At 33.6% G+C, this 25,517-nt stretch overlaps 5 protein-coding genes across 9 annotated transcripts; 2 read left to right on the top strand and 3 right to left on the bottom strand.

Moving 5' to 3' along the window:
• Positions 1-2,638: 2,638 nt before the first annotated feature.
• Positions 2,639-5,269, top strand: LOC107433869 (pentatricopeptide repeat-containing protein At4g26680, mitochondrial). Its single transcript, XM_025067249.3, has 3 exons — positions 2,639-2,832; positions 3,056-4,723; positions 5,132-5,269. The coding sequence occupies exon 2, from the start codon at positions 3,106-3,108 to the stop codon at positions 4,720-4,722; it is 1,617 nt and encodes a 538-aa protein (XP_024923017.1). The 5' UTR covers positions 2,639-2,832; positions 3,056-3,105; the 3' UTR covers position 4,723; positions 5,132-5,269.
• Positions 5,052-7,116, bottom strand: LOC112489142 (desmethyl-deoxy-podophyllotoxin synthase-like). The gene is made up of 2 exons (XM_025067250.3): positions 5,815-7,116; positions 5,052-5,688 (listed from the first exon to the last, which is right to left on the bottom strand). The coding sequence occupies exons 1-2, from the start codon at positions 6,775-6,777 to the stop codon at positions 5,062-5,064; spliced, it is 1,590 nt and encodes a 529-aa protein (XP_024923018.3). The 5' UTR covers positions 6,778-7,116; the 3' UTR covers positions 5,052-5,061.
• Positions 7,117-9,430: 2,314 nt separating this feature from the next.
• LOC107433900 (uncharacterized) lies at positions 9,431-12,585 on the bottom strand. 3 transcript variants are annotated; one of them, XM_048471819.1, is made up of 9 exons: positions 12,447-12,577; positions 11,887-12,021; positions 11,554-11,681; positions 11,374-11,430; positions 11,193-11,285; positions 10,743-10,842; positions 10,488-10,612; positions 9,877-10,020; positions 9,431-9,782 (listed from the first exon to the last, which is right to left on the bottom strand). In XM_048471819.1, the coding sequence occupies exons 3-9, from the start codon at positions 11,677-11,679 to the stop codon at positions 9,543-9,545; spliced, it is 885 nt and encodes a 294-aa protein (XP_048327776.1). In that variant the 5' UTR covers positions 11,680-11,681; positions 11,887-12,021; positions 12,447-12,577; the 3' UTR covers positions 9,431-9,542. The 3 variants fall into 3 exon arrangements, with proteins under 3 accessions (XP_048327776.1, XP_024923008.1, XP_015900774.1); XM_025067240.3 differs by lacking the exon at positions 11,887-12,021 and having other exon boundaries at positions 12,447-12,585; XM_016045288.4 differs by lacking the exon at positions 11,887-12,021 and having other exon boundaries at positions 10,764-10,842; positions 12,447-12,585.
• LOC107433899 (transcriptional adapter ADA2) lies at positions 12,530-17,005 on the top strand. 3 transcript variants are annotated; one of them, XM_025067239.3, is made up of 12 exons: positions 12,530-12,670; positions 12,939-12,993; positions 13,169-13,415; positions 13,644-13,709; positions 13,865-13,990; positions 14,078-14,144; positions 14,563-14,667; positions 14,778-14,858; positions 15,307-15,541; positions 15,928-16,138; positions 16,281-16,598; positions 16,723-17,005. In XM_025067239.3, exons 2-12 carry the CDS (start codon positions 12,941-12,943, stop codon positions 16,915-16,917), a joined length of 1,704 nt encoding a protein of 567 aa, XP_024923007.1. In that variant the 5' UTR covers positions 12,530-12,670; positions 12,939-12,940; the 3' UTR covers positions 16,918-17,005. The 3 variants fall into 3 exon arrangements, with proteins under 3 accessions (XP_024923007.1, XP_015900772.1, XP_015900773.1); XM_016045286.4 differs by lacking the exon at positions 12,530-12,670 and having other exon boundaries at positions 12,719-12,993; XM_016045287.4 differs by lacking the exon at positions 12,530-12,670 and having other exon boundaries at positions 12,720-12,993; positions 14,566-14,667.
• Positions 17,006-19,895: 2,890 nt separating this feature from the next.
• On the bottom strand, positions 19,896-25,137 carry LOC107433876 (transcriptional regulator STERILE APETALA). The gene is made up of 2 exons (XM_016045253.4): positions 24,840-25,137; positions 19,896-21,821 (listed from the first exon to the last, which is right to left on the bottom strand). Exons 1-2 carry the CDS (start codon positions 25,116-25,118, stop codon positions 20,712-20,714), a joined length of 1,389 nt encoding a protein of 462 aa, XP_015900739.4. The 5' UTR covers positions 25,119-25,137; the 3' UTR covers positions 19,896-20,711.
• Positions 25,138-25,517: the final 380 nt, after the last annotated feature.

Raw genomic sequence — 25,517 nt, 5'->3', positions numbered from 1 at the left:
TGCCAATAATAATGGATTGGTAGGTAAGAGACTTTATCTTAGCCACTTTCTGGTGGTTAATTTCATATTTTACTTGATTTGATATTCTGTCAAATTTAATAATCTTAGGTACTTTCTCTTCATGAAGTTATTGTACTATGAATAGCACCTTTAGTTTGTGCTGGGAATAAATTGAAGTGGCTCGTCGTATTTATTAGTGGTTTTCATTTTTTCGGGGTCAATAGTAATGATATAAGTTCGAAATTGGTTGCCGCATATTTAAAGGCTGAAGAAAGGTTTCATTTTTATTCACATGTGATTGCTATAATTTTGTAAGAAAATTACAAAATATTCTACACTTTCAATCAATTTTCAATTTGCATCCTCCTAAACTTTGGCATAATGTGAGTTTGCAACTATTTTTTTGTTAAAATTATTAAAAAAAAAAAAAAAAAAAAAAAGGGGAATGATTAGTATCCCAATTGATTGTTTATACAACTAAAATACGTCTAAATCATTTTTTTAATAAAAATTGAACAAGAATACTAATTTCTCAAAATATTATCAAATTTATTTATTAAACGAGATGATTAATAATGTAGTAATATTTAATTACTTTTTTTTTATTTACTTATACATATTCATTTATTCATATTTAAATTACAATAATATTTCTTCAATAATATATTGATACACTGCATTTATAAATATTTTTAATCAACAATTTAGTGTTTGTGGCACTATTGAAAATGGTAAGATAAGATTGAAAAAAAGAAAATTTGTGTTTCATTTTTTTTATTTATTTTTTATTTTTTACAATGTTGCTAATGAAAAACTTTTGAGTAAGACATATTTTCTTGGGCAAATTGCAGTTTGAAACCTGTAAGTTTCATTACTGTACCATTTCAATCATAAACTTTTGATTTAGTATCAATATCAACATGACATCATGCTAACATAGTTAATTCTTTTTTATTTAAATTAAAATATCCACAATTATAATTAAATATTTTTGAATTTAAAATTAGATCAATAATAAAAATTAAGATAAAATTGAAATTTTAATGTAATAAAAAAATTTATTGGACCAAAAATTAAAAATAATCAGACCAAAATACCAAAACAAAAATTTAATCAAAAATTTAATAATAAAAATAAAAGATTAGAAAAAATAATTGAAAAAAATTAGAAAAGTCATTTTATAAATCAAAATGGAGCCAAAAAATGAAAAAATGGAAAACCTGATTAGAATAAATCACAATGGGAAAATGACCTCCCTTTATTTATTTGTTCTAATTTTTATTTTTCCATTTTAATGGTTTATTTTTTTTGGTAAAATTGAAATTTTTTTCAAAATAGTTCATAGTTCATTTACATATTGGTATTCTAGTCTATAATTTATATGATCACATGGAAAAATATTTTGAAAATAGAAAAATTAGACCATTATGGTCTTTTTTTTTTTTTTCCTCCCCTATAAAATGGAAAAACAATAAATGTATTTTTTTTAAAAAAAAAATTAAAAATTTATTTTTTATTTCTTAAAAAATAAACTATGGTTAAAATTAAACCAAAAAATATTTTATTTTATTTTTTAATTCTTGGTCTAATTTTTTTTTATGGTATTTTGGTCCCTTCTTTTATTTGGGCACAAAAAATTTCAATTTTTGCTTTTGATCTAATTTTGGTTGCGAAACATTTAATTATGATTGTAGATATTTTAATTTAAATATAAAAAAAAAAAGAATGAATACAACTTTTAAAGTAAAAATTTGTAAACATAAATATAAAAATAACAATTTTTTTTAATTTTTTATTTTTAAGAAATAATTATAATGTTAGCATAATATTATATTGATATAGACACTATTAATTTTAACCATATTATTATTTCAAGATATTGATTTACAACGATTTTGAAACATTAGGATTCAATTTGTTTAAAACAGAAATTTATTATCTAAATTGTACAACCTTAGATCGTTATAGAGTATCAAAATGCAATGTACCATATTTTATTTATATAAGCAAAGGCAAAACAATTTTAATATTGGTAGGTCAAGTTTATCAAAATTTAACATAAATTTTTAAAGAAAGGTTAAATTAACACCATACCTAAATTTAGGAGGGAAATTACTTACGAAAAAAAAAAATTCAGAGGACAAATTGAAACTCAAGCTTAAAGTTCAACGAGGCATTTTGTAATTTTTGTTTTTCTTTCATATATATATATATAAAGTTTGTCATTTGAGGAATGATAGCTATTTAAGAACTTATTAATCAAGATAAAATATAATTTATGAATGTTTCATGATCACAAAAGGAAAAGAAAAAAAAAAAAAAGCCAAAATTATTATATCAGAATCCTATCCATAATTGTTTAATGAAAATAATAATAATAATAATATGATACCAACATTGTCTTTCACATCATTTTTATTTAGCAAAAACATTTTCTATCATTTTCTAAATAACTTCAGGCAAAAATAAAATAAATAAATAGAAACAAAATTCCAATGTGAGAAGCTGCAAACATCTTCACAGAAATTCTTCAATAAAACGGATTTCCAAACATCAATTTTCAGACGTGGAAATGTCATCCAATTATATACTGCCACATCTTTAATGATTTGCCATATCAGCAAAAGAAAATTAATTAATTTAATCGAATATCTGACGTGTTATTTTCTCTTCACTTCTTTTCGTGCAGTTTTTGGTTTTTTGGTCTTACAAGCCGAACTTCCTCTATTGACAAGAATCCTTCGATCAACTGCTTGTCTCGTCGGAAAAATCGGAACTTTTTCGCTCATTACGTGTGTTCTTCGATTTCTTCACTCTGTGGAATCGAAAAAGGTTAGTGGGTCTTCACGATTCCTTTCTTCTAAACCTTGGTCTTCGTTATATTATTGTTTGATTAAAATTTTTCTTTGTGCTTTATCCGCAATTTTTTTTTTTGAAACAGTGCTTTATCCCCAATTTGAATATATATATATATATAAATATTACAAATACATTATAGATATTTATATATGTTTATGACCCCGTTCCATTTAAATTTGTTTTGCTGATTTACTAGACAAATTCTTGATACCGGCAATTTAGAAAAAGGAAGCAGAGAATCCAAGTATGAAAAATATCTCATTTCGTCAATTTTCGACTTCGTTCAGTTCAGGTGTGAAACAACCTATATTTGAACCAAGAATTACTGGGATTTTGGGGAGGAATTGGAAGCCTCTTCCAGTACCCCACAAAACAATTCCTGAGCCCAAAGGTCAAGACCTTGATTTTGTTAATGTTGCACATAGCCATCTGATTCATTCTGATTGGGCTAAGCTTGATTTGCTATCCAGTGGTTTGACACCATTCAGAGTGAAACATATATTGCTCAAGATTCAGAAGGACCATGTTCTTTCACATGAGTTTTTCAAATGGGTTGGGGTTAAAAAGGCTAGTTTGCATACCCTTGAAACCCATTCCATGATTCTCCACATTCTCACTAGAAACGGGAAATTCAAATCCGCAGAATCAATTTTGAGGGGCATTATCGTTTCGGGTTCGATTGATTTACCTCCTAAGCTGTTTGATGAAATATTGTATTCCTACCGCATTTGTGATTCTTCTCCCGTTGTCTTTGACTTACTTTTCAAGACTTTTGCTCATGTGAGAAAATTCAGAAATGCCAGTGACACTTTTTGCAGAATGAAGGATTATGGGTTTTTGCCAAGAGTTGAATCCTGCAATGCATATATTAGCTCCTTGCTTGATTTGGATAGGGTTGATGTTACATTTACATTCTATAAAGAAATGCAGCGTTATCGGATTTCACCAAACGTTTATACTCTTAATATGGTGATACGTGCTTATTGTAAATCAGGAAAGTTAGATAAGGCTCTTCAAGTTTTTAAGGAGATGGAAAGCATGGGTTGCAGCCCTACTGTCGCCTCTTATAATACACTGATTGCAGGGTACTGTAACAAAGGCCTTCTAAGCTTTGCTATGAAGCTTAAAAGCTTGATGGGGAAGAATGGGATACTCCCAGATGTGGTAACTTTTAACACCCTTATAAATGGATTTTGCAAAGAAGGGAAGGTAAGTGAAGCAAATAAACTTTTTAGTGAGATGAAATCTATAAATGTGGCTCCTAATACTGTAACCTACAATACTTTGATAAATGGGTACAGTCAAGGAGGTAATGCTGATATTGGTGCTAAGCTTTATGAGGAGATGACAAAGAATCAAGTTAAGGCTGATATCCTAACATATAATGCCTTGATTTTGGGACTATGCAAGGAGGGTAAAACAAAAAAGGCTGCAAATCTGGTAAAAGAACTTGATAAGGAGAACTTAGTCCCAAACGTGTCTACTTTTTCAGCCCTCATTGGTGGGCAGTGTGTAAGAAAGAACTCTGATCGTGCCTTTCAGCTTTATAAAAGCATGGTGAGGGCTGGTTACCATCCAAATGAACATACTTTTGGGATGTTGATATCTACATTCTGCAAGAATAAAGATTTTGATGGAGCAGTCCAAGTTTTGAGAGAAATGTTTGATAGATTAATTGTTCCTGATTTGGGTATGTTAACTGTACTATGTGAAGGACTTCACAAGAGTGGGAAACAAAAGTTGGTAATGTCGTTATGCAGTGAGATGGAAGTTAGACGTCTCATGCCTGAAGGCTTTGACATAGCTAAAGTTATCTGCCCTGGAACCATGAATGAGAACAAAGCATTTAATGTTGATTTATGAGGTTCTATGCCTTGCCCTCAATTGAAACTTTAATGTAATAAGCATGTAAGAAGAACATTAATCACATTGTGAGCGAAGTTCACACTTTTTTGAAGTAAGAAGATCAGAAAGTGACTCAATGAAGCCATTTGTCATCAGTAGTCTAAATGTCAGAAATATTTAATTGGATGGTGCAATATTGCCTCTGCTTTTCTTTTTGGTGCTTTTTGGAGTTGCATTTAAATTTATTATTATTTCCTCTCCTGCTAGTTCATTCTTTCCAAGATTCCACAGCAATGTTGAACCATCATATAAAAATTCAGTGGAATTTAAACATCCACATATATCTTCCATCTTAATTCAATGTTCCTTGTTAAGAAAAGGAACAAAAGGGGTGGCTAGTAAATACAAATCGTTTCTTATCTTACAGGTTACTCCAAAAGTCTCTGTCATGTCGAGTTCTGCCGGTTTGATACCATCTGGGAGCTCCCAGTCAAAGTGGTATAGCAGTTGAGCAAGTGCTAGTTCAACGTTAGCAAGACCAAATGATATGCCTGGACAAATCCTCCTTCCAGCCCCAAATGGAATGAATTCAAAGTTGGTCCCTTTGAAATCAATGGAAGAACTGAGGAATCTCTCTGGCCAAAAGCAGTCAGAATTCATCCAATGTTCTGGGTCTCTCCCTAGTGCCCATGCATTGACGAGAATTCTTGTTTTGGATGGTATCTCAAATCCTTCTATTACACATTTTTCCCTGGACTCTCTGGGCACCAGTGGAAGAGGAGGGTGCAGCCGAAGTGTTTCTTTGACAACTGATTTCAAGTAGTCCAATTTCTGAATGTTGTTTTCACTAATTCTTGTATTCCTTCCTAGGACTTGACGCACCTCATCTTGTGCCCTCTCCATTATTTTTGGGTTCCTCATCAGTTCTGCCATTGCCCATTCTAAGGTAGTTGCTGCAGTCTCAGTTCCTGCTATAAAGATATCCTGAAAATTTTGGACTCATTCACTTGCATCAACAAAATAACAACTTGCTTTTGTTTTGTGAAACAAGCTAGTTAAAGTTTAAAGCAGTGCAAAAGTTTAAAAGCTGCAAAAGTCTGAAAGTCATACCAAAATGACGATTTTTATGTGGTCAGTCGTGATTTCAAAGCCGAGTGCACTTGATTCTTGGAGTCGTAGAAGCACATCAACTAGATCTTCCCCATCAGGTTCCTCATTGCTGGTGAAATTCGATTTTATCTTCATCTTATGATCATTAATAATATCATCAAGAATTTTGTTGAGTTTTTTGTGTATTCTTTGCAATGCAGGCTTCATTCCAATCAGGAGACTAAGAAATTTAACTGAAGGAAACAAATCAGGTGTATGGAAGCCTGCACTATACTTTATTAATTCCTTAAGTAATGGCTTGAATTCATCTTGACCTCTGCTCTTTTTCCCAAAGGCAGTCCTGGATATCACAATGTTTGTCAAGGAGAAAATCATTTTGCTGAGATTGATGGGAAGTTCATGGGAAGAGGAGATGGATTCAACCAAACTGCAGACTTCTTCTTCTCTTACTGATCTAAAAAACCCAACACGCTTAGCACTTAGAAGCTCATATACACATATTTTTCGCATTTGTCTCCAGTAATTTCCATAGGGAGAGAAAATAAGCCCTGGATGATCATATGAAATCAACTGAATTGCAAGAACTTCAGGTCTTTGTGCAAAAACAAGCTCATGTGTCTTCAACACCTCTCTGGCCGCTTCTGGTGATGAAATGACTATTGCAGAAACCTCACCCAAATGTAGGTGCATAATGGGTCCATATTTCTTGGCCAAGTCTCTTAACGAATAATATGGTAGTGAACCAGCCAACTGATGCAAATTCCCAATAATTGGCAGCTTCTGAGGTCCGGGAGGCAACTTAGAAACCAGATTTTTGGCTTTGGTTTTCTTCGTGAGCATCACCAGCAGTAACAGAAAGAGTAGAACAGTGAACAGAAAATGAAAGGAAGAGAATTGGAGCATTATGAACATAGGAAGAACTGCTCCCGTTTGAGTGTCTTTTTCTCTGCAGAAGTTCCTCATGCTTCACATTAAATTGATGAAATTTTGAAGATTCTGAGTACGTCTGTTTGTATGGATGATTGATATCTTATGATAAATCCTAGGAATATGAGGAAAATTGATAAGACCGATATATAGAAATTGGATTACTTGAAATTCAAATTCTTATCATGTTCAATTAATGTTCCTTGGAAAGTCCAAGGAAAGATGCAGTATCAGTATGTATGAGTCATTACGTTATCAGCACTGTAATAGCCACTATTACCAAGGAAATGCCAGAAGTCTTAGCCATCATTATTTATGCTAGTTTTATACATGTTATGTACACATTCATATTCCAACCTCAATCATATCATCTTCTGTATGACATATTCTTTCCAGACAAATAATCTTAGGTCTTGGCTAAACTAAGGACCTGTTTGTTTTTCTCCATGTCTTGATAAAATATATTTTAACGTAATAAAGTATATCCGTATTAAAAAAAAAAGGTTAAAATTTTTAGTTTTTATCTAAATATTAAAATGTCTTTGACAAAACTATATAATTAACAGAAGGCGTGGCGTACTATCTAAAATTCTGAACGAGCACGTCATGGCAAATTCTTAGCTGCATAGCATCATAATTCATATCCAGATTACAAGCCTTAAAACTTTTACATTAATCAGTATAATTACGATGCTTCCAATGGACAATTCAGGCAATTGAGGTCAATATCATCTTTCTAAAATCAGGTCTCGAGTTCAATTCAATCAGACTTGGAGCTTAGATTTTTCTCATACCCTATATTATAGAGGTTGAATTTCTCTGTGGCACCTGGATGGTAAGTAAAATACTCATTTGGTTGAAGAATAAAAGAATGGGGTTAGATATGCAATAAATAGCTTTTAAAACAGTATTACAAAAAATAAAAATATAGCTTTTAAAAGAGATGGAGTTGACCAACATTTCAGTGATGGTGGATTAATTATAATCAAGCACAAGATCCATAGATTAATTGATCTTGGTTCCCTAATTAATTTGGATCTTGATTCCCTATCTTTGTTGATATTAATTTGGTCCGTTCAAATATTTGATCTTTCAAAACAATTAGATGCTTATATTATGTTTACCTGGATGCATAAATCATGGCATACTCATAGACACATTCAGACACTCCTGTAAGTTGATAAAAGCATTGTTACAGAAGCGAGACCATTAAATTATGATTGCAGGACGGTTAGAGCATCTTCTTTTCGAGAATAGCTAGGAATTTATTCGTCTCCTTTGTTAGTTGTCTTAAGTTTTTGCTCTCCATTATACAAAAAATAAAATAAAATAAAATAAGAAATTCAGTACCATTATGTACCAGAAGACTGCAGACCACCAAAGGGCGTTGTGATGTTTACATTTCAGTTATCATCGACCCCTGCTAGCTGTCAAATGTAAATAACTTTTTAATCCACTTTATGACTGTAAAAGTCTGCCTTTTTGATAACCACTGTAATAATTTACTGAACTACTGATTCATTATCATTATCCTTTTGATACATACTCTACTCTGTTCCGGTGCTTTTCTCTCCTAAAAATTGTCCCATCTGACAGGAGCTTCGGCTTCCTCTAGAGAAATACCCACCATTTGCCCTCATGGGCCTAGGCATGTCAACGGGACGGGGCGGAGCCTGTTTTTAAAATTTCATCTTCGTCCTCGAGGGGAATTTTACATCTCATCTTTACGATTTTTTCCGTTTCTTTAGGTGCGAGACGGGATCGGGGATTTTGCGGGACGGGGATGGAACGGGACGGTTTTCCCCATTTTGTTTTTTAATTGATATTTTTTTTAAAAATTTATATAAAAAAATTATTTTATGATTAAAATATAAAAAAAATGACTACAATGCAATAAAAATATAATAAAATACATCAAGGAACAAATTTACAATTATAATAAAATACATATTTAGAAAAATAAAAATAAAAAGAAAAAAATGATTTTACATAAATAAAATTTTATAAAAAAAAAATAATAAATAAATATATATATATATATATATATATATATATATATATCGGGGCGGGTTCGGGACGGGGTTATTATTCCCCGTTCCCGGCCCGTTCCCGACTTGGTTTTTAGGTATTTGCCCCGAGTCCGCCCCGCATTCCCGAATTTTCAGGGAAAAACCACCCCATTAGCGGAGGTGCACCGCGGTTTCGGGGATGGACGGGGCAAATTGACATCCCTACATGGGCCATATAAAGACTTAGAAAAGCCTTTCTGCTGCACAATTTCAAGCAATCGCTGACATAGAAAATGGCATATAGTTGGAACAGAGCATCTGGAAGACAACAAATCCAGTTGAATAACCTCACATTTTCAACTCAACCCTTGATCTCATTTCCTCCTATATTTGTTGATCGATACTGTCATTTGTTTACACCATCTAAAGTCCCAACCATATTCAAATAAATAATCTCCATTCCTCATATTGTCAATGGCCATATCTGCATTGATATTCAAGCTCATCAACTTCATGCAACCAAGACTTCCGAATAAAGTCTTCTTGGAGCCCTATGAATTTTAAGAACAATATTTATATGTCATCACCGCCTTAAAAGCTTTTCTTAAGTATGCTCTGTTTCAAGTGAAACTTAATCTTTGCAATGTCAACTGATATGCCGGCAGTGATACAAATGGATGTTAAAGCAAAGATTTCAATTTCTTTCAACTGTCATTTAAAGATATCAGAATACAATTATCACATAACTATGCCACACCTAAATCGACCAAAATATAAAAGATTGTTACAATGTCATGATTCATTTTCTCGAGCTTCAGCAGCAGCTATCTCAGAATCCAACTGGTTTAGTAGCTGCTCACTTACATGTTTTGCAACCGATATCATGTCAAGAATGATGCTTGGATCTACACCAGCACCACCTCGTTTTGTCAACCCACAAATGTGCCCTTGCCTATTCACAGAAATAGAAACAGCAGAGCTCATTTGAGATTCCTCTTCTGTAGTGGCATCTACTATATAGTGCCTACCCACCTACAAAACAGATTGGATCATTGGAGAACTTAAGAGCTAGCGACAATGGATGATTGCAGAATGCAAAAGAATAGCCAGATAAAATTTGTGTCACCTTTGTCAATGTAATTATTACAGGGACCCCAGATGTGTCAAATTGCAAAAATTCTTCATCGCTTACGTCAACCTCAGGTTCCTCATCACCTGAGGCACCGGCTGCAACATTAACTCTCGGGATGCCTGTATTGCTCAAAGCAGCCTTTGGGAACATCAATTCCAGTTTTTTTCTTTTTTCTTTTTTTCAGAGAAAAAATAAATAAGAGAGAGAACAAGAAGAAGATGATATTAACAGTGAGGTAATGTTATAGTTTAGTTTCAACTCCCAGGAAACCATTTTGTGTGAAAATAAGAACTAAATGAATTAACGCAAATACTTTGAGACTATCAATCGTCAAATTTTCTAGAACCACCGAGAAAGAGCAGATAGAGGAGAGCTGCAAACTTATTTTAACATCATGTATCTAATGAGAATCAGTCAAACATGGAAAGGTCTGGTACAGAAGATTTTTTCATACAGTTCAATAATTTGTTTTGATAAGTTATTTAGAACACATTTATGGCTTATTTGATTGCCAGTTTTATCAATAGCCAGCAAATTCCATTTTGACACATCCAGGTTAATTGCATAAAATAATGTGTGTAAATACAAAAAAGATAAGAAACTACCTTAATAGCAGCACCCAGGGCATCTAGCAGATTTCCATCTGAACTAACAACAAGGCCATCAATGTAAAGGTCCCAACAAATCTTTCCTTCCACAACTACTAAAGATGAAAGGGAAATTCCAGCACCTGAGGGCAAATTACGAAAACCTCTATATAAGATTAATAGGAGTACAAACAGAAAAATGAAAATACATAATTATTTATACATATGTTCAAGTGCAAAAATGCACATGCAAAAAAGGCAATTTATGGTCACTTTTTTCAGTGTGAAAGTAACCTGCTCCACTTTTACCACCCAAAAGACAACGTTGAAGAGCAACTGAGAGTTCCATTGATAACTCCTCACCCCCTCTACCCTGTGGTAATGTGTCAAAAAATAGTTTACATAGGACTAATTAGTAAAAGTGCAGCATGAGGAAGTCACAAAATTTATATCCATCCTTTTAAATGTGATAACTATAAAGACATAAAAACAATCAATATATGCATTAAAAAGATAAATTCCTTTTCAGTACATTATGAAGGACGGCTTCAAACAGGTTTCAGCATGTGAATGAAAAGCTAAACTTCATTATATGTATCAGCAGAACTCTTTATGACAACATTTTCTAACAAATAATAATAAGTCTTCAATCAATAGTAATGGAAAGGATATCTATATAACCTCAACATATATATTAACAGTAGAACAAATGCAGTACACAACCTCAAAAATTGGTGCCGCAGTTGGACTGCAATCAACATATATAGCGACCTTTCCTTTATCAGGTTGTAACGGATGTGGCTTTCCAAGCTCAGCCTGCACTTGTAGTAATTAATATGCAAAATCAATCAAACTCAACTGGGAAAGAAAGGAAGGGGACGCAAGACCAAGACCATAAAGATACCTTCACACTGGCAATAACATCTGTTGCACCCAGCCTGACCCTTGCAGAACCATTTGCCTGCAACAATGCCATGAAAATCAGGATTACATCAGAATTCGTAAAAGTTCATGTGATCAGCCAAAAAAGCATCTAAAATTAATATAACCAGACTATTTAGAAATCATCAACACCATAATCTACCTGGGGAATGACTCCAGTTTCAACATAGATGGGCCGGTAAGTTAATCTTTTCCGACCATCAGAACGAAGGTCTTGAGCAATACCACCTTGTATGAAATGCTTTTCTCCTAGAGATAGTCCCACCATTTCTTAACGTGCATTAAAAAATGAATTAACAATAAGTGCTATGGTAATGAATTCTTAAAATACAAAGAGACGAGAATAAAAAAGATATGGAGTTTCTCAATTGATTCAAGAATTATCATCATCATAATCTATTTGAGGCCGCACTAAGATTAAAAAGATTAAATTTAATAAACAGTTCCATTAGGACTTTAAGATCTAAAAACTCACAAGGGCATTTCTTCAAGCATATAAACCGCACCAAGAACTAAAGAGCCTCTGAGCAGGTAATGGGTTACCCTAATCCAGCATAGGCGACACAAACAACACCTTCTAGAGGCTATAAACCAGAGGATCTAGCTTCACCTATTTTCATAAACGATTTCAAACTAAGCCATCACTTGAAGCTTCCTCCTAAACTGACGCTTATTGCCCAGACACCAAAAACAAACTAGCATGAACTTAAAAATGTCTCCTAAAAACTTACCCAAGTAGTGGTTTGTCTTTATGAAACAAAGATAACGCAATGTGCAATTCTGCTGACATTCTTTTCCAAAAAAAATTGTACTATATTGTCCTAATGGAACAAGAGAAAATTTTTTACTCAAATTAAACAAAGTCTCTACCTTTATAATTCCTCAACAAAATAAAACTATAGGAAACGCTAAAAATAAACTTCACTGAACTGGCCCTTCAAAACTAAATTTCGGACCAAACCCAGAAAGAAACCTCCTATGGTCCAATAAAAAACCAATCCAAAATTACCCAGAAACAAACTTCAAAAGTCTTACCTTTATTTTATTTTATTTTATTTTTTTATGTTTCCAAAAAAACAACGCAGCAAAGTAACAACGAAGCAGACAACAGAGCAAGTGGGCGAGACCGGCGGTGAGGAAACAAAAAGAATTCTCAAGTGTGGCTCGGTTCTCCAATATGGGTTTGGACGAGGTTTACATTCAATGAAAAACCCACGGTTGATCTCACCACCCATGAAATCCAACGGCTATTATTAGTTGTAAGTCTATTTATTCTTCACCGTTAGATGGAAATTTTGATTGCGTGGCGCAATCACAGGGTAGGGGTGTATTGGTTGTGAATCTTGATGGAAATAATCGTTTCGAGGATGAGGAACTGGACCCAGAACCAGAAGCTTACTACGGTCCACGAAATCCTACTACCATGAATAATCAGGGTTGTTAGGGTTTTTTTGTTTTTTCTTTAATTTTTCATTTTTTTAAATTTGCTTTCTTTCTTTTCTGAAATTCCTGATCGAATTCGACAAGAAATGGGTCGGTCTCGAGCTGTATCGCGTGCCGCTGACGACGATCCTAACCAGAGGTCTGTAAAATTATAGACCCTAATTTGCTGCAATTCAAGCTCTTAATTTCAGACTTTTTACAATTGCTATTAGACTCAATGAGAAAGACCCAGCTTTTAATCTTATTAAAGATTCAATCTTTTCTCGAATTTAAACTTGTTTTCTTTCTGGGTTTTTGTCAAAATATCACAACAGATCGAAAAGAAAAAGACCTGCTTCTGGTGCAGAGCCTATAGAGATAACATCTTACAATACAGTGCTAGGGCAAGGAAATAGCGAACCAAAAGGGGCTCTTTACCATTGTAATTACTGTAACAAAGATATCTCAGGGAAGATTCGGATTAAGTGTGTAATATGTCCGAATTTTGATCTTTGTATTGAATGCTTCTCTGTTGGAGCTGAAGTGACCCCTCACAATAGCAAGCATCCTTATAGGGTTATGGTTAGTGAATTGATTTTGTATTTTAACTTTCATTTTCTTGTTATCTCAGTACCAAATTTTAAAGAATGAGTCTGTTTTGCTGAAATATCAATTAAATGATCATTTAGAGCTAGTAATTAGTTCAAGTTTTTTTTTTTTTTTATATCAAATTTTTTATTTCTTGTTCTTCGAATTTTGTTGTTGAAAGAATCATATAATTGAGAAGAAAGATGATTTGGTTAACAACAGGATAATTTGGCTTTTCCACTTATATGTCCAGATTGGAATGCAGATGAAGAATCATTACTTCTGGAGGTACTTCTGTTTTCTTGTTACATATTGCTTATTTGTTAATCCTTTTTGTTTCCTTACTTCTCAATTTTTTTTATTATTTTATGGTGATATTTTTGTTTTGTATTTGTATCTCTTAGCATTTTGCCGTTTGTGAATGAATCTCTTGCACTCTTTAGGGTATTGAAATGTATGGATATGGGAATTGGTCTGAAGTTGCAGAACATGTTGGAACAAAAAGCAAAGCACAGTGTATTGACCACTATAATGCTATATACATGAACTCCCCCTTCTTTCCCCTCCCGGTAAGACCAATGTCAAAGCAAGACCACACGCACACATACACGTACAAACATCACTCTTCTAACTGTTTTTATGATTTTTCTGCCTAGGACTTGTCCCATGTTATGGGAAAGACCAGGGAGGAGCTCCTTACCATGGCCAAAGAAATAAAAAAAGGTTAGTTTGCCTTTGATTCCATCCTTAATTATTTCATGATATACTGCTAGTAGCACCAGAATTTAGAGTTAGAAAACCTGGTAATCTTCAAGCCAAACAGTTTAAAAGTAGTGTTGAAAGTAATTGTGCACGCTTGATGCAAGAATAGTTTGCCCCCAAAAGATCCTATTCTAGAAACAACCAGTAACTATTTCTTGCTATATTCATGTTGCATTTCTTTGGATTACTTATGTTACAGGTACCATGAAATAGCCTATATGTAATCTATTCACTGTTGTTGTTTCTGAAAAATCATGTTTTTGTTTCTGTGTACACCATCATTATTCTTTACCACCCTTTATTGTTGATGGAAAGATGTATAGAATTATATGGTTTTTCTTATTTTAACCTTTTTTTTTTTTTAACCCCCTTTTCACAGCAGAGGCTCCAATGCTTGGGGAGGTTCCAGTGGAAGAAGAGTCCCTCAGATATAATGAATCAAAAAAAGGTCCAATCCCCCAATCTTCAGCTCGCTCAACTTCTGGTACAAAAACCAACATTCTCGAGACATTTTTTGCTCATGGGCATCTCTGTTTATTATATTCTATATGTATCATGTACAACTGACAAAGCATGTCATCTTTTTGAAATCAGAGGTAGGTACAGGTCCAGTCTTTGGTGCAGTGAAGAAGACATCTAACAGAACCCAGATCAATCATGAAGCTAAAGCAGAAGGTTTGCTTCCTGAATTACATCTTACATTATGGTCATTGCTTATCTAATGCATTTTGCCTTGGATTAATTCTTATGGGTTTACAATTATCAAGTGCATTACATTGGAATGTGGCATTTATCCTGGAATTATGATTGGTTTAAGAAGTTAACTTGAGCATCTCAAAACTTGCTGTATCACTTAAAATTGGGCATTGTTTACTTTTGTTAAAAGTCTTTTCTTGTATTGAGTTCATTTGAAATTTAAGAATTTATAAAAATAAAAGGATACAACTTTTCTGTTCAATTTGTATAGAATCATCCATTCGCATACTAAAAAAAACAAAAACAAAAAAAAAAAAAAAAAGGAAAAAAAAGCAACAACAACAACAAAAAGATGATATTTGCATTATGAATGAATTAAACAAGCCACAAGATATTGTAATACTTCTTTAATTTGGATTTTTTGCAGAATCACAGGTGGAAACTCAGGTGGACAGGAGTATTGGAGAGAAAAAACCTCGGTCATTAGGGGATGAGAGACCTTCTATGATGGAATTGAGTGGCTATAATTTCAAGAGGCAAGAGTTTGAAATTGAATATGACAATGATGCAGAGCAGTTATTGGCAGATATGGACTTTAAGGATTCTGACACCAGTGCTGAGCGTGAATTAAAACTACGAGTACTGCATATTTACTCAAAAAGGTAATTCAGATGTTTGCTTGTTTCATGTGAGAAACTATATATTAACAGAGCCTAGGCCGATTGTCAGCATAGATCTTTTAACAAATATCTTAAAAATGAAAGAGGGGGGAAATTGTAATTTGACTTTGGGTTAAATTCTTATTAACATACTCATGGAGCAACTCTGATCTTCATCTGTCCATTGTCATACTAGACATGAATATATGTGTGTACATGCATGTTGGTCTATGCACTCCAGAAGTCTGGGTATCACATACTGTCCGTTGTGTGCTTTCATTCTGGTGATCATAATTGTTTGTTTTAGTAGATTTAGCTGTCGAAATGAATTTTTGTGATGATTCATACAGCTTTTGAACTTCTAAAGAAATTCTGCGACCTATTGACAGGCTTGATGAGAGGAAACGCAGGAAAGACTTTATATTGGAAAGGAATCTGCTTTATCCTGACCCTATTGAGAAAAACCTCTCACCAGAAGAGAAGGAGATATATCAGCGGTATAAGGTTTTCATGCGGTTCCACTCAAAAAAAGAACATGAGGAATTTATTAAGAATATTATCGAGGAGCATCGAATTGTCAAAAGGATACAAGACCTTCAGGTGTGATGCATGCAACACTTGATCTCCCTGTATTTTAGTTATTAGTCAATATAAAGTCAAAGGATATATATTAATACCATGTGGTTTGGACATGCTCTCATAGCTAAAATCCTGCATCACTCACCTAACTACAAATTTGCAGCAAGCTCGAGCCGCTGGTTGCCGAACAGCTAATGAGGCAAATAGGTTCATTGAACAGAAGAGGAAGAGGGAAACCGAAGAAAGTGCACTTAGAATCAAGGAGAGTTCTCAGGCTGGTCCTAGTGGCAAAGGTTTGCAAAAGCCAAATCATGTCAAAGGAGAAGCAGATTGCAACAGCCCTCGTGGACTTGCCAGGGGATCCACAAGTCTGCATCTCGGCGGAAAGGAATCAACTTTAACAACACAACCCATTATTGCAAGTTCCTTGGATAATTGGGACATCTCTGGGTTACGAGGGTCTGAATTAATCTCTGATACTGTAAGATTATCACCATTACTCAATTTCTGTTTGCTTGGATGGATTATATGGTTCACTGTATTTTGTATATTTCTGTATTGTAATCTCTCTCGATCTCATAAAAGACTCGGTTCCATGCATGCAGGAGAAACAACTTTGCAATGAGATCCGAATTCTACCTTCCCATTATCTAAATATGCTGCAGATCATTTCTACAGAGATGTGGAAAGGCAATGTTACCAAGAAATCTGATGCTTATAGCCTTTTCAAGGTGGAACCAAGCAAAGTGGATAAGGTTTATGATATGGTTATGAAGAAAGGAATAACAACTTCATCATGATTCCATTTTTTCTTCTTGGCAATTTTAGTAGGAAAAAATGCTTGTATAAAACTTTTTGTGTTGTAAGCATATAAATATTCAATGAACACCCACAAGCATGCCCTCCACGCATAGGTTCTAGTCCACGGGTTGGGTGGGGTTCGGGAAGATTTTTCTAGCTGAAAAAAAAAAAAAAAAAAAAAAAGGGGGGGGTACTTGGTTTAGTACTGGCTCATAGTAAGAGAGGCCAAAGACCAGTCAAAAAATACCTCCCCAAAAAAAAATAATAATAATAAAAAATTAAAAAAAAAAAATAGAATACGATAATGGATCAGCTATACCATTCCTGCCTGCCCTTTTAAGATCTTTTCATGATAGAATGGTACGGATGCTCAGACTTAATTTCCCGTACGACTTAATAGAGCATAATAGAATTTATATACAGACCAGCATGCCCCAATTTTACCAATTTGAACCAATTTTTTAAGGCTGTCTTGCACCGGTACTTTCTAAAGTATTGGGGTTTTCTAAACTGTTAGGGTTTGCTGTATTTTGAGCAAAATTTTCATAGATTCGGAATCAAATGATTCTCATTCAGAGAAATGGGTAGGATCTACGGATTCCAATGTAGATTTTATTCCTTTTTATGTGTGAGAACCATAGTTCCCGATTAATGAAATTTTTATAAAGTCATTTTTATTTTTATTATTTACATCAATCATTTATAATTAATTTATTTTTAAATATAATTAAATACATGCATCATATTTTATTATCTTTGAAATTCATACATTACATTATAACCCTAATCTTCGAAACCTTTTTATTTCAACAATCCTTATTGATATTCTTTTTATGTGTAGTAGTGAAAAACATATGAGCTTACATTCATTCATCAATATATTCCTTAGTTTATTAGCAATCAATTTACTTGCCTTTCTTCTTCTTCTTCTTCTCTCTTCATTTTTCCACAAAACAGCAATAAACTAAAATTGGGAAGAGTTGTTTGACTACTTGCTATGTTCTTCATCTTCAATAATCCTTATTGGATTAGCTTATCTACAAAACATGTTTCTTCCTTCTTCTTTTTTTCTTTTTTTTTTTTATTACTTTAATCTGGTTTATATAACCCAAATGGATATAATTTCATTTGAATTATATAATTTGGATATAACTGTATAATCCTATATATGTAATATAGATGGATATAATTTACTCGGATTATGTATATTGGACGACTTCATTCCATCTAAATTGCATAACTCAAATATAATTACGTAATCCAATATATATAAACTAGAAGGATACTATTCGTTCACGTTATAGATACTATATGGTTTCATGTATATTTATTTTTCGTCTGTATTATCTCAATGGGATGTGATTGAAGTAATCTAATATACATAACTTGATGTGTTCAATTCATCCATGTATACATGGCAACTTTACAAATCATTCAAACAAGTATTTTCTCCAGTATATCGCATCTAGATGTGATTAAACCATTCAAAGCACATATACTAAACAATTTTAAAGTGTATAAGATAAAAATAATAATAATAATAAATAAATAAAATATTGAAAGAACAAATAGAATAAAAATTAAACAAAAATAAAAAACAAATAAAAAAATAAAGAAAGCGAATAAATAATAAAAGAAAGCTAAATACTTATAATTCTATGATTGTAATGAATGATTTGCCAATTATTTTTATCGATTTCCTTTCTTGATCATTAAACTCTGTTATTTTCATTTTTAAAATTTTTTTTATTATTTTTTTCAAAAACTATATTGTAATGTATATAGCAATTTGTTTTTATTGAATTTATGTGTTTGAGGGTATTTATAACTTTTTAACAGAAAATATTTTTGAAATATTAAAAAATAATTTCAAAAATATGGTACAGATATCAAAATTTATAGCAATAATAGAATAATCCTTTTTTATATTATATTTTACTATTTGATCTTTAAAATTGGCATCAAAACCTCGTAAACTTAAAAATATATATCATAATCAATGATAAAAATATTAATATCAATAAAAATATATAAAGGATAATATTAGATAAATATCGATATCAATGAAAATGTTAGAAAAATTATAAAAACTAGAATTAACTAACTTCAAATATAGATTTTTACACATTAAATATTTAATATGGTAAAATAAAATAAAAATAATAATTAAATTAAAAAGATAATAAAATAGTTTATAAATATTAAAAATTATTTTGTATATTATAAATACAGTACGATCAAAATATTATAATTCTTTTTCGGCAATATATATATATTTATATATATTGTAAATATTTTTTAGACGTCTTCGCTCTTTGGAGCCTCTAGTTTTTTTTTTTTTTTTTTTCCTCAAGGTTTTGAAATGTATTTATGTAGTTTGGAAAAAAGTTTTTAGGCTGATTGAGTTATTTTGGGGCCTGCATAAATATTCAAGACTTGAAAACAATTTTTAGAACTTCTATAAACTTTTTTTTTCCTTTTATTTTGGGAGCTTTGTTCAGTACACAAATTTTTCAAGAAATTTTTGAACTTTTTATAGGTATGGAAGATTTTTTTTTTGGGTATATTTAATTATTTATTTCTGTTTTGCAATAAGGGGAAACTTGCAACATTTTGTACGGTTAAAAAAGGTATTGGTGCAAAGAGAATTTTGAAAACGACAAGACTACCCCTCTTTTATAGTTTCATGTGATATACTTTAGTCAAAAACAGTGTTAGTGTTTTGTTTTTTTTTCTTTTTTTTAAATGATTATAGAGCATATTTAAAAAATAATAATTCAGATGTAGTATATATATCAAATACCAATTTTAAAGGTAAAAGGCAAAATGCAATAACCTTCCTAGTTTAGGGACATTGGTTCCCAAAAAAAAAAAAAAAAAAAAGTCAATTTTTTTATAACCCAAATAAAAGTGAGACCATATTATAAAATTCCAAGAAAAAAAAACAGAAGAAGTGAAGAATGGAAGGCACGTAAATTTCATTCTCTTTAACTCAAAAGAATGAGAATAACATACAAAATACAATACAATAGGAACCAACTAGAAACCTACAAATGTCGAACAATGATTCCATAAGCCCCCCTAAAAAAACCCATAAACCCAAATTTATTTACTTTTTTTTTTTTTTTTTTTTTTGGGGAACTGGAATGAAAAATCCCAGATGAAAGAAAGTAAGAAAGGATAGCTACAAGTGAGAGATTGGGAGGGGGATGTGGTGGAGAGATAGTAAGCAAAAACCACCATGAAAGAAGAGAACAGAGAGAGAGAGAGAGAGATGAAAAAGAAAACTGTACAAAAAATAATAATTAAGTAAATAAAAGAGAAGAGAGAAGGAAAGGTGAGAGTTATTAAAAGTCTGTCCTTAGGGTCTCAACTGTCTCCATCTCTATCTAAAAAGTTCCCCAAAACAGCGTATCCTACGCCTCTCCACAACTCTCTTAATCTCTCTCTCTCTCTCTCTCTCTCTCTGTCCCTCATACATCTTATCATCCCTCCTCCCCCTTCTTCTCATATAAAGTACACTTTCCCTCAGTTGCTTCCATACCTGACCTACATACACCCCACATCCCCCCGTCCTTTTTGCTCTCTGCACCCCCCTCCCCACTTGTCCCCATCTTCAATAATTAAATTTCTTTCCCTTCAAGTTCAACTGGAAAATTAAAATTAAAATTAAAATTAATTCAACTTCAATATAACAAAAATTAAAACCCCAAAAAAAAAATTTGAAATTAAAATTAAAACCAACAATACGCACTTTCCTTTTTTTTTTTTTTTTTTGGATATTTCTTTCTTTTCACTCTGCTCCAAAGTCCCACAGATGCAATGTCGTTTCGCTTGTACACGCTGCGACGTGTCGTTCGCTAGCCACCATTGCGTTGACTTCCCCGATTCTTTCATTGAAGCTGTACAGATACTCCCCGTTGTGTTCTACCTCCCATACCCTTATCACTCCCCTTACGCACATTAGCGCGTACCCTCTGTTCATGCTCCCCATCACGCCTCTCTGCACAGCCCCTACTGTAAAACTGCATATCTCCTCAAACGTACCCGCCCGGCGCACGCTAGCTGTTCCCCTTCGGTCTACGATAATGTAAGCCGTGTTGCTCACGTCCATCGACGTCACCAATATCCGTCTCGTGTAATTCTCTAGCACATCTCGGTTTCTCAGATCAAAGACGAAGACCCTTCGTGCTGTGCACGCCACCGCCGATTCCTGACTCGTCACTCGGACTCGGCCCACGAACTCGGACAGATCGGTGAGTAAGTGCCAGCCCATGACTGCTTCCGGGTCGGTTAAAGACCCGCCCACGAACACGAGCTCTTCGGTTAGCGCGTCCCATACGTGGAAAGCCCGACCCGGAACGCCCGCGTATAGGCCCACCCACCAGCGACCGCACCCAGTGAAATCGACCAGAGCCCCATCGTTGAGAACGTCGCCTAGATGGGCCCGGCGTGAATGTGGCGGCTCCTCGATGGTCGCCACGTGGATGTCCCCGTCCAGCGTGGCGAAAACGATTTGGTGGTTGGTGATCAATATGCCGGTGATCGCACGAGCGAAGCGTCCGAGATGATCGCGAGGGTGGGGCCGGAACGTGCTGACGTGGACGTGGGTGGTCAGGTCGAAGAGCCGTACCGCGCCGTCGGCGAAGCCGCAGGCGAGGTGAGTGTCCGAGAGAGCGAGACACCGACACGTGAGGCCGTCTGGGTCTTCCACGTCTGATGGATCGAAATGCAGTGTGGCATGGACCGACCTGCGCGTACGGAAATTCCCGGCCGTCTGATGCCAGTACACGTATTCCTCGCGCCACGTGTTGCGAAGCAGTTGGTTGCGACCCCAGATACGGCGGGTTAGTCGATGCCAGAGAAGATCCGAGCGAGAGACAGCACGCCACGTGGAACATACCTGCACATAACGCCACGTAGGCAAAAAACAAAATTTATTATATGAATTCGGCTGCTGCATCTATATTTTCTTTCATGCATGCACCGATGCACGTAGTAAAAAAAATATTCAAAAAAAAAAAAAACCAATAATATAAGATTTCAGAACCTTTTACTTTTTTTTTCCGGTGACAAAGAATATATTAATAAATGTTAAAAACAGTATTATAATAGAGTATGTAATTAATTTTATACACATATTAAGCAAGAGAGTGATTATGATAGGTTAGGAAGATGTGGGATTGGGTTTTCAAAATCTGGGAAAAAGAAAAGTAGCACAGAGAGAGAGAGAGAGAGAGAGAGAGAGAGAGAGGGGTTGAGAGACTGAGCAACCCCTATCGCAAAGGCAAAAAACAAGGGCATGCCATGCGCGTAAAGCTTTTAAATGTGTGAGATCGATATCTTGAAGATGGAGCCATGACAGCCCCAAAAAGCACAGAAGCATGAGAGAGAGAGAGAGAGTAGGGAATAGAGAGTAGTAGTAGTAGGAGCACAGGGGGTGTTGTAAGAAAAAAGATGTCAGGAACGGGGGTCTAAATAAAGAAACCCAGTGTACAGTACTATTAACTATTTACACCCTCTTTCTTTTTCGATCTGGTTTGTCTTGTAGCTCAGTAGTCTGTCTTCAAAGAGAAAAGAGAAAGAAAAAAGAATGATGGGTTTTTGTACAACACCCTTTCATGATGCTCCATCATCTTTATTATTACTCAATCCATGTTATACAACATTTAAGGTACTACAAAGTACAACAATCTCCACTCACTATATTTATCATTATATATATATATATCAAAAACTATTCAACTGTGAAAATCCAACAAAAAGGACAAAAGTAATATATATAAACAAGTGAGTCAAGCCCACAAGAAAGAACCAAAGACTTTTTGCCAGAAAGTGGACCAATTAAAAAAAAAAAAAGAAAATTAAAAACCCAAAATATAATTTTGATATTCAATGAGTGTGTGAGAGGCTTTTAAAAACAGCATAGCTTGGAAAATTGATAAGTTTAAAATGGCAGAGTAAAAAGCCAGAAAAAGAAAAGAGTTCATACAAAGATTGGGAAAAGAGGAACTAAGAAAAGGACAAACAATCTCGCTAAATATATAGCTGTGGTCCATATCTATATATGCATCAAGCAATAAAAAGCTTACAATATATATATATATATTTTTTTTTTTTTTCTTTTCTAATATAAACATAGGATTACAAAGCGTGTTTCCCCACATATTTCTCTTTCATTTCCAAGAAATGGGGTTAGCCCAAGGCCTGTCTCTTTTAAAAGCAGCGAATCTTTGATACCCCCACCCACCCGCTCTCACCTACCCTTTTTTTCCTGCTTAATCTTCTTCTTCTCCCTTTGACTTTAGATCCCCCTACAACTACAACTTTTCCATTCTCATTTTACATAATATATATACATGTAATTAAGCTGGTTTCTGCTCTTGGATTATACAAAGTTAAGAAGAGTACATGTTATCATACTTGACAAAAAAGACAAACTAAAAAAAAGAAGAAAAAAAAGAAATGAAGAAGAAAAATCAGAAAAAAAAAGAGTATAGTCATAGTGAGAAAAAAAAAAAAAACAAAAGCTACAAAAAACAAAATAGAAGTCACCATAGCTAGGTATGCAATGAGAAAGACAATGTTTCTTTGAGATGACAAGGGGGACGTCAGTGTGTGAAGAAACTAGCAGGAGAGCATTGGGCTCCATGTGCCTTCTTTTTTTTATGCACCACCCCACATGCTTTGCCTTTTGACTGAATATTAGATCCCATGCTTGGATTGTGGATAAAACTTAGATTTGGTTTTTATTCGATTTGACATAATTAATAATCTTTAAGACGCTTGTAGGGCCACCGGATTCTTTATCTCCTAGATTTGTGTTAAACTGTTTAATTGGAAAGCTAAACTTTGATTAAGATTTTGGAGAAGATTCAACTGTAATATTCTATGTTTTGTTGTGGAATATGAGCCCGTACAAAAATAATTCTTAAAAAAAGGGGAAAAAAAGAAAAATCTATAACTGGTATGGATGTCTCTTTGCTGAACCAAAAGTACAATGAGAGTAAGACCATTATTTTATGTAAAAATATATATATAACCCTAAAAGTTAAAAAGGTATAGACGTTGGGGGCTATATGTATTTAAGGTGTTAGCTAAATATAGAAACACAAGGTTAGGATATGAGACATAAAAATTGAAACTCTTGTCTCTTAATTATGCTTATATAGTTCACCAGCATTTTTGCCTCAGATATTTTTCATATATATAAAAGGGTCTCTATCAACATTTTGGTATTAGAAACTGGGGGAGAAAAAGCATTCCAATAGATTTTCTAGAAAGCTAAGAAAGTTTCAGTCAAAAAGTAGGGGAATATTTGGAGCTTAAAAAGAGATACCATGCCAATAAAGGGCAAAAAGGAAATTCAAAGCCAAAAGAACCCTTTTTCATTAGATATGAGAAAATAAAAATCCAGAAATAGACATTTCTAAACTGTGAAAAGGAAAGGAACTAATTTCTCCGTCTAGACATATATATATATATATATATATATATATATATATATATATATATATATATCACACAGCCTCAAAAAAAGGAGAGGTATTAAATTTGCTGGAAAATGACCCATCAAAAAAACAAAAGCATGTAGCTTTCAAAACAGTTCCTTCTTGGATGCCGAGGCATTTACAACACTATATATATTAAAAAATATTAATAAAAAAAAAAACCCCAAATCTAAATGTGAATCTTGGAATGGACAAAAGTACTAATCCAACAGGATCCAACCAACGGTATCTTGTTTTTCTTTGGCCAAGACCATATAAAACCAAAATAAAGTCATTGTAAAAAATCATCAAATTTTAACAAAAACAACAACACGTATATAGATTAACGATTAAGAATGTCAATTCACAATTCCCACTTTATATCAACCATAACATAATGTTTTCATTATAAAGAAAGAAAATGAAGAAACCTGAAAGACATTCACAAGGGCAGGAGCAGCAGCGAGGCGACCAATAGTGCGAGAAGCATCAGTGGCAACATGGCCAGCGAGAACTTCAAGGAAAGGTTCGGGCCATCTCTCGTTATCAGCACGTCGGCGAGACGAAGATGGTCCTTCATAATCACCACCTCTTCTTCTTGCAGCACTACTACTAGTCCCAGCATTGTCTCTGCCATTGCCACCATTGCCACCTTGTGAAGAAGAAGAAGAAGAAGAAGAGGAAGATGATGAAGAAGAAGAGGAAGACATGAAGAAAATGAAAGCTATAAAGGGGAGACACCAAAGAAAGGAAGAGGGAAAGGAGGACCAGAAAGGAACAAGGACAAAAAGGTTTGGATAAAGACACAAAGTGAGGGACCCAAAAAGGGGTGTTTGGGATTCTTGGATATAAATAACTTGGACAATCCCACATTTATTTCAGATATATTTTTTCATTTTTTATTTTTATAATTTTATAATTTCTAGGTGCATATATTCATAAATTTCATTTATTTGGTTGTACTATTTGAAAGCTAGCTCTCTAGTTTCTTTATCTTATTTTTCCGACAAAAAAAAGATAAAAATATATAAATTTTCAAATATATACATACATACATATATATATATATATATCCTTTATTTCATTTATGACTTAAGAAATAGCAGCTG

This window comes from Ziziphus jujuba, chromosome 4 (genome assembly GCF_031755915.1).
Source record: "Ziziphus jujuba cultivar Dongzao chromosome 4, ASM3175591v1".
In the NCBI taxonomy this organism is placed as follows: Eukaryota; Viridiplantae; Streptophyta; class Magnoliopsida; order Rosales; family Rhamnaceae; genus Ziziphus; species Ziziphus jujuba.
This window is presented reverse-complemented; position numbering and strand designations above follow the sequence as displayed.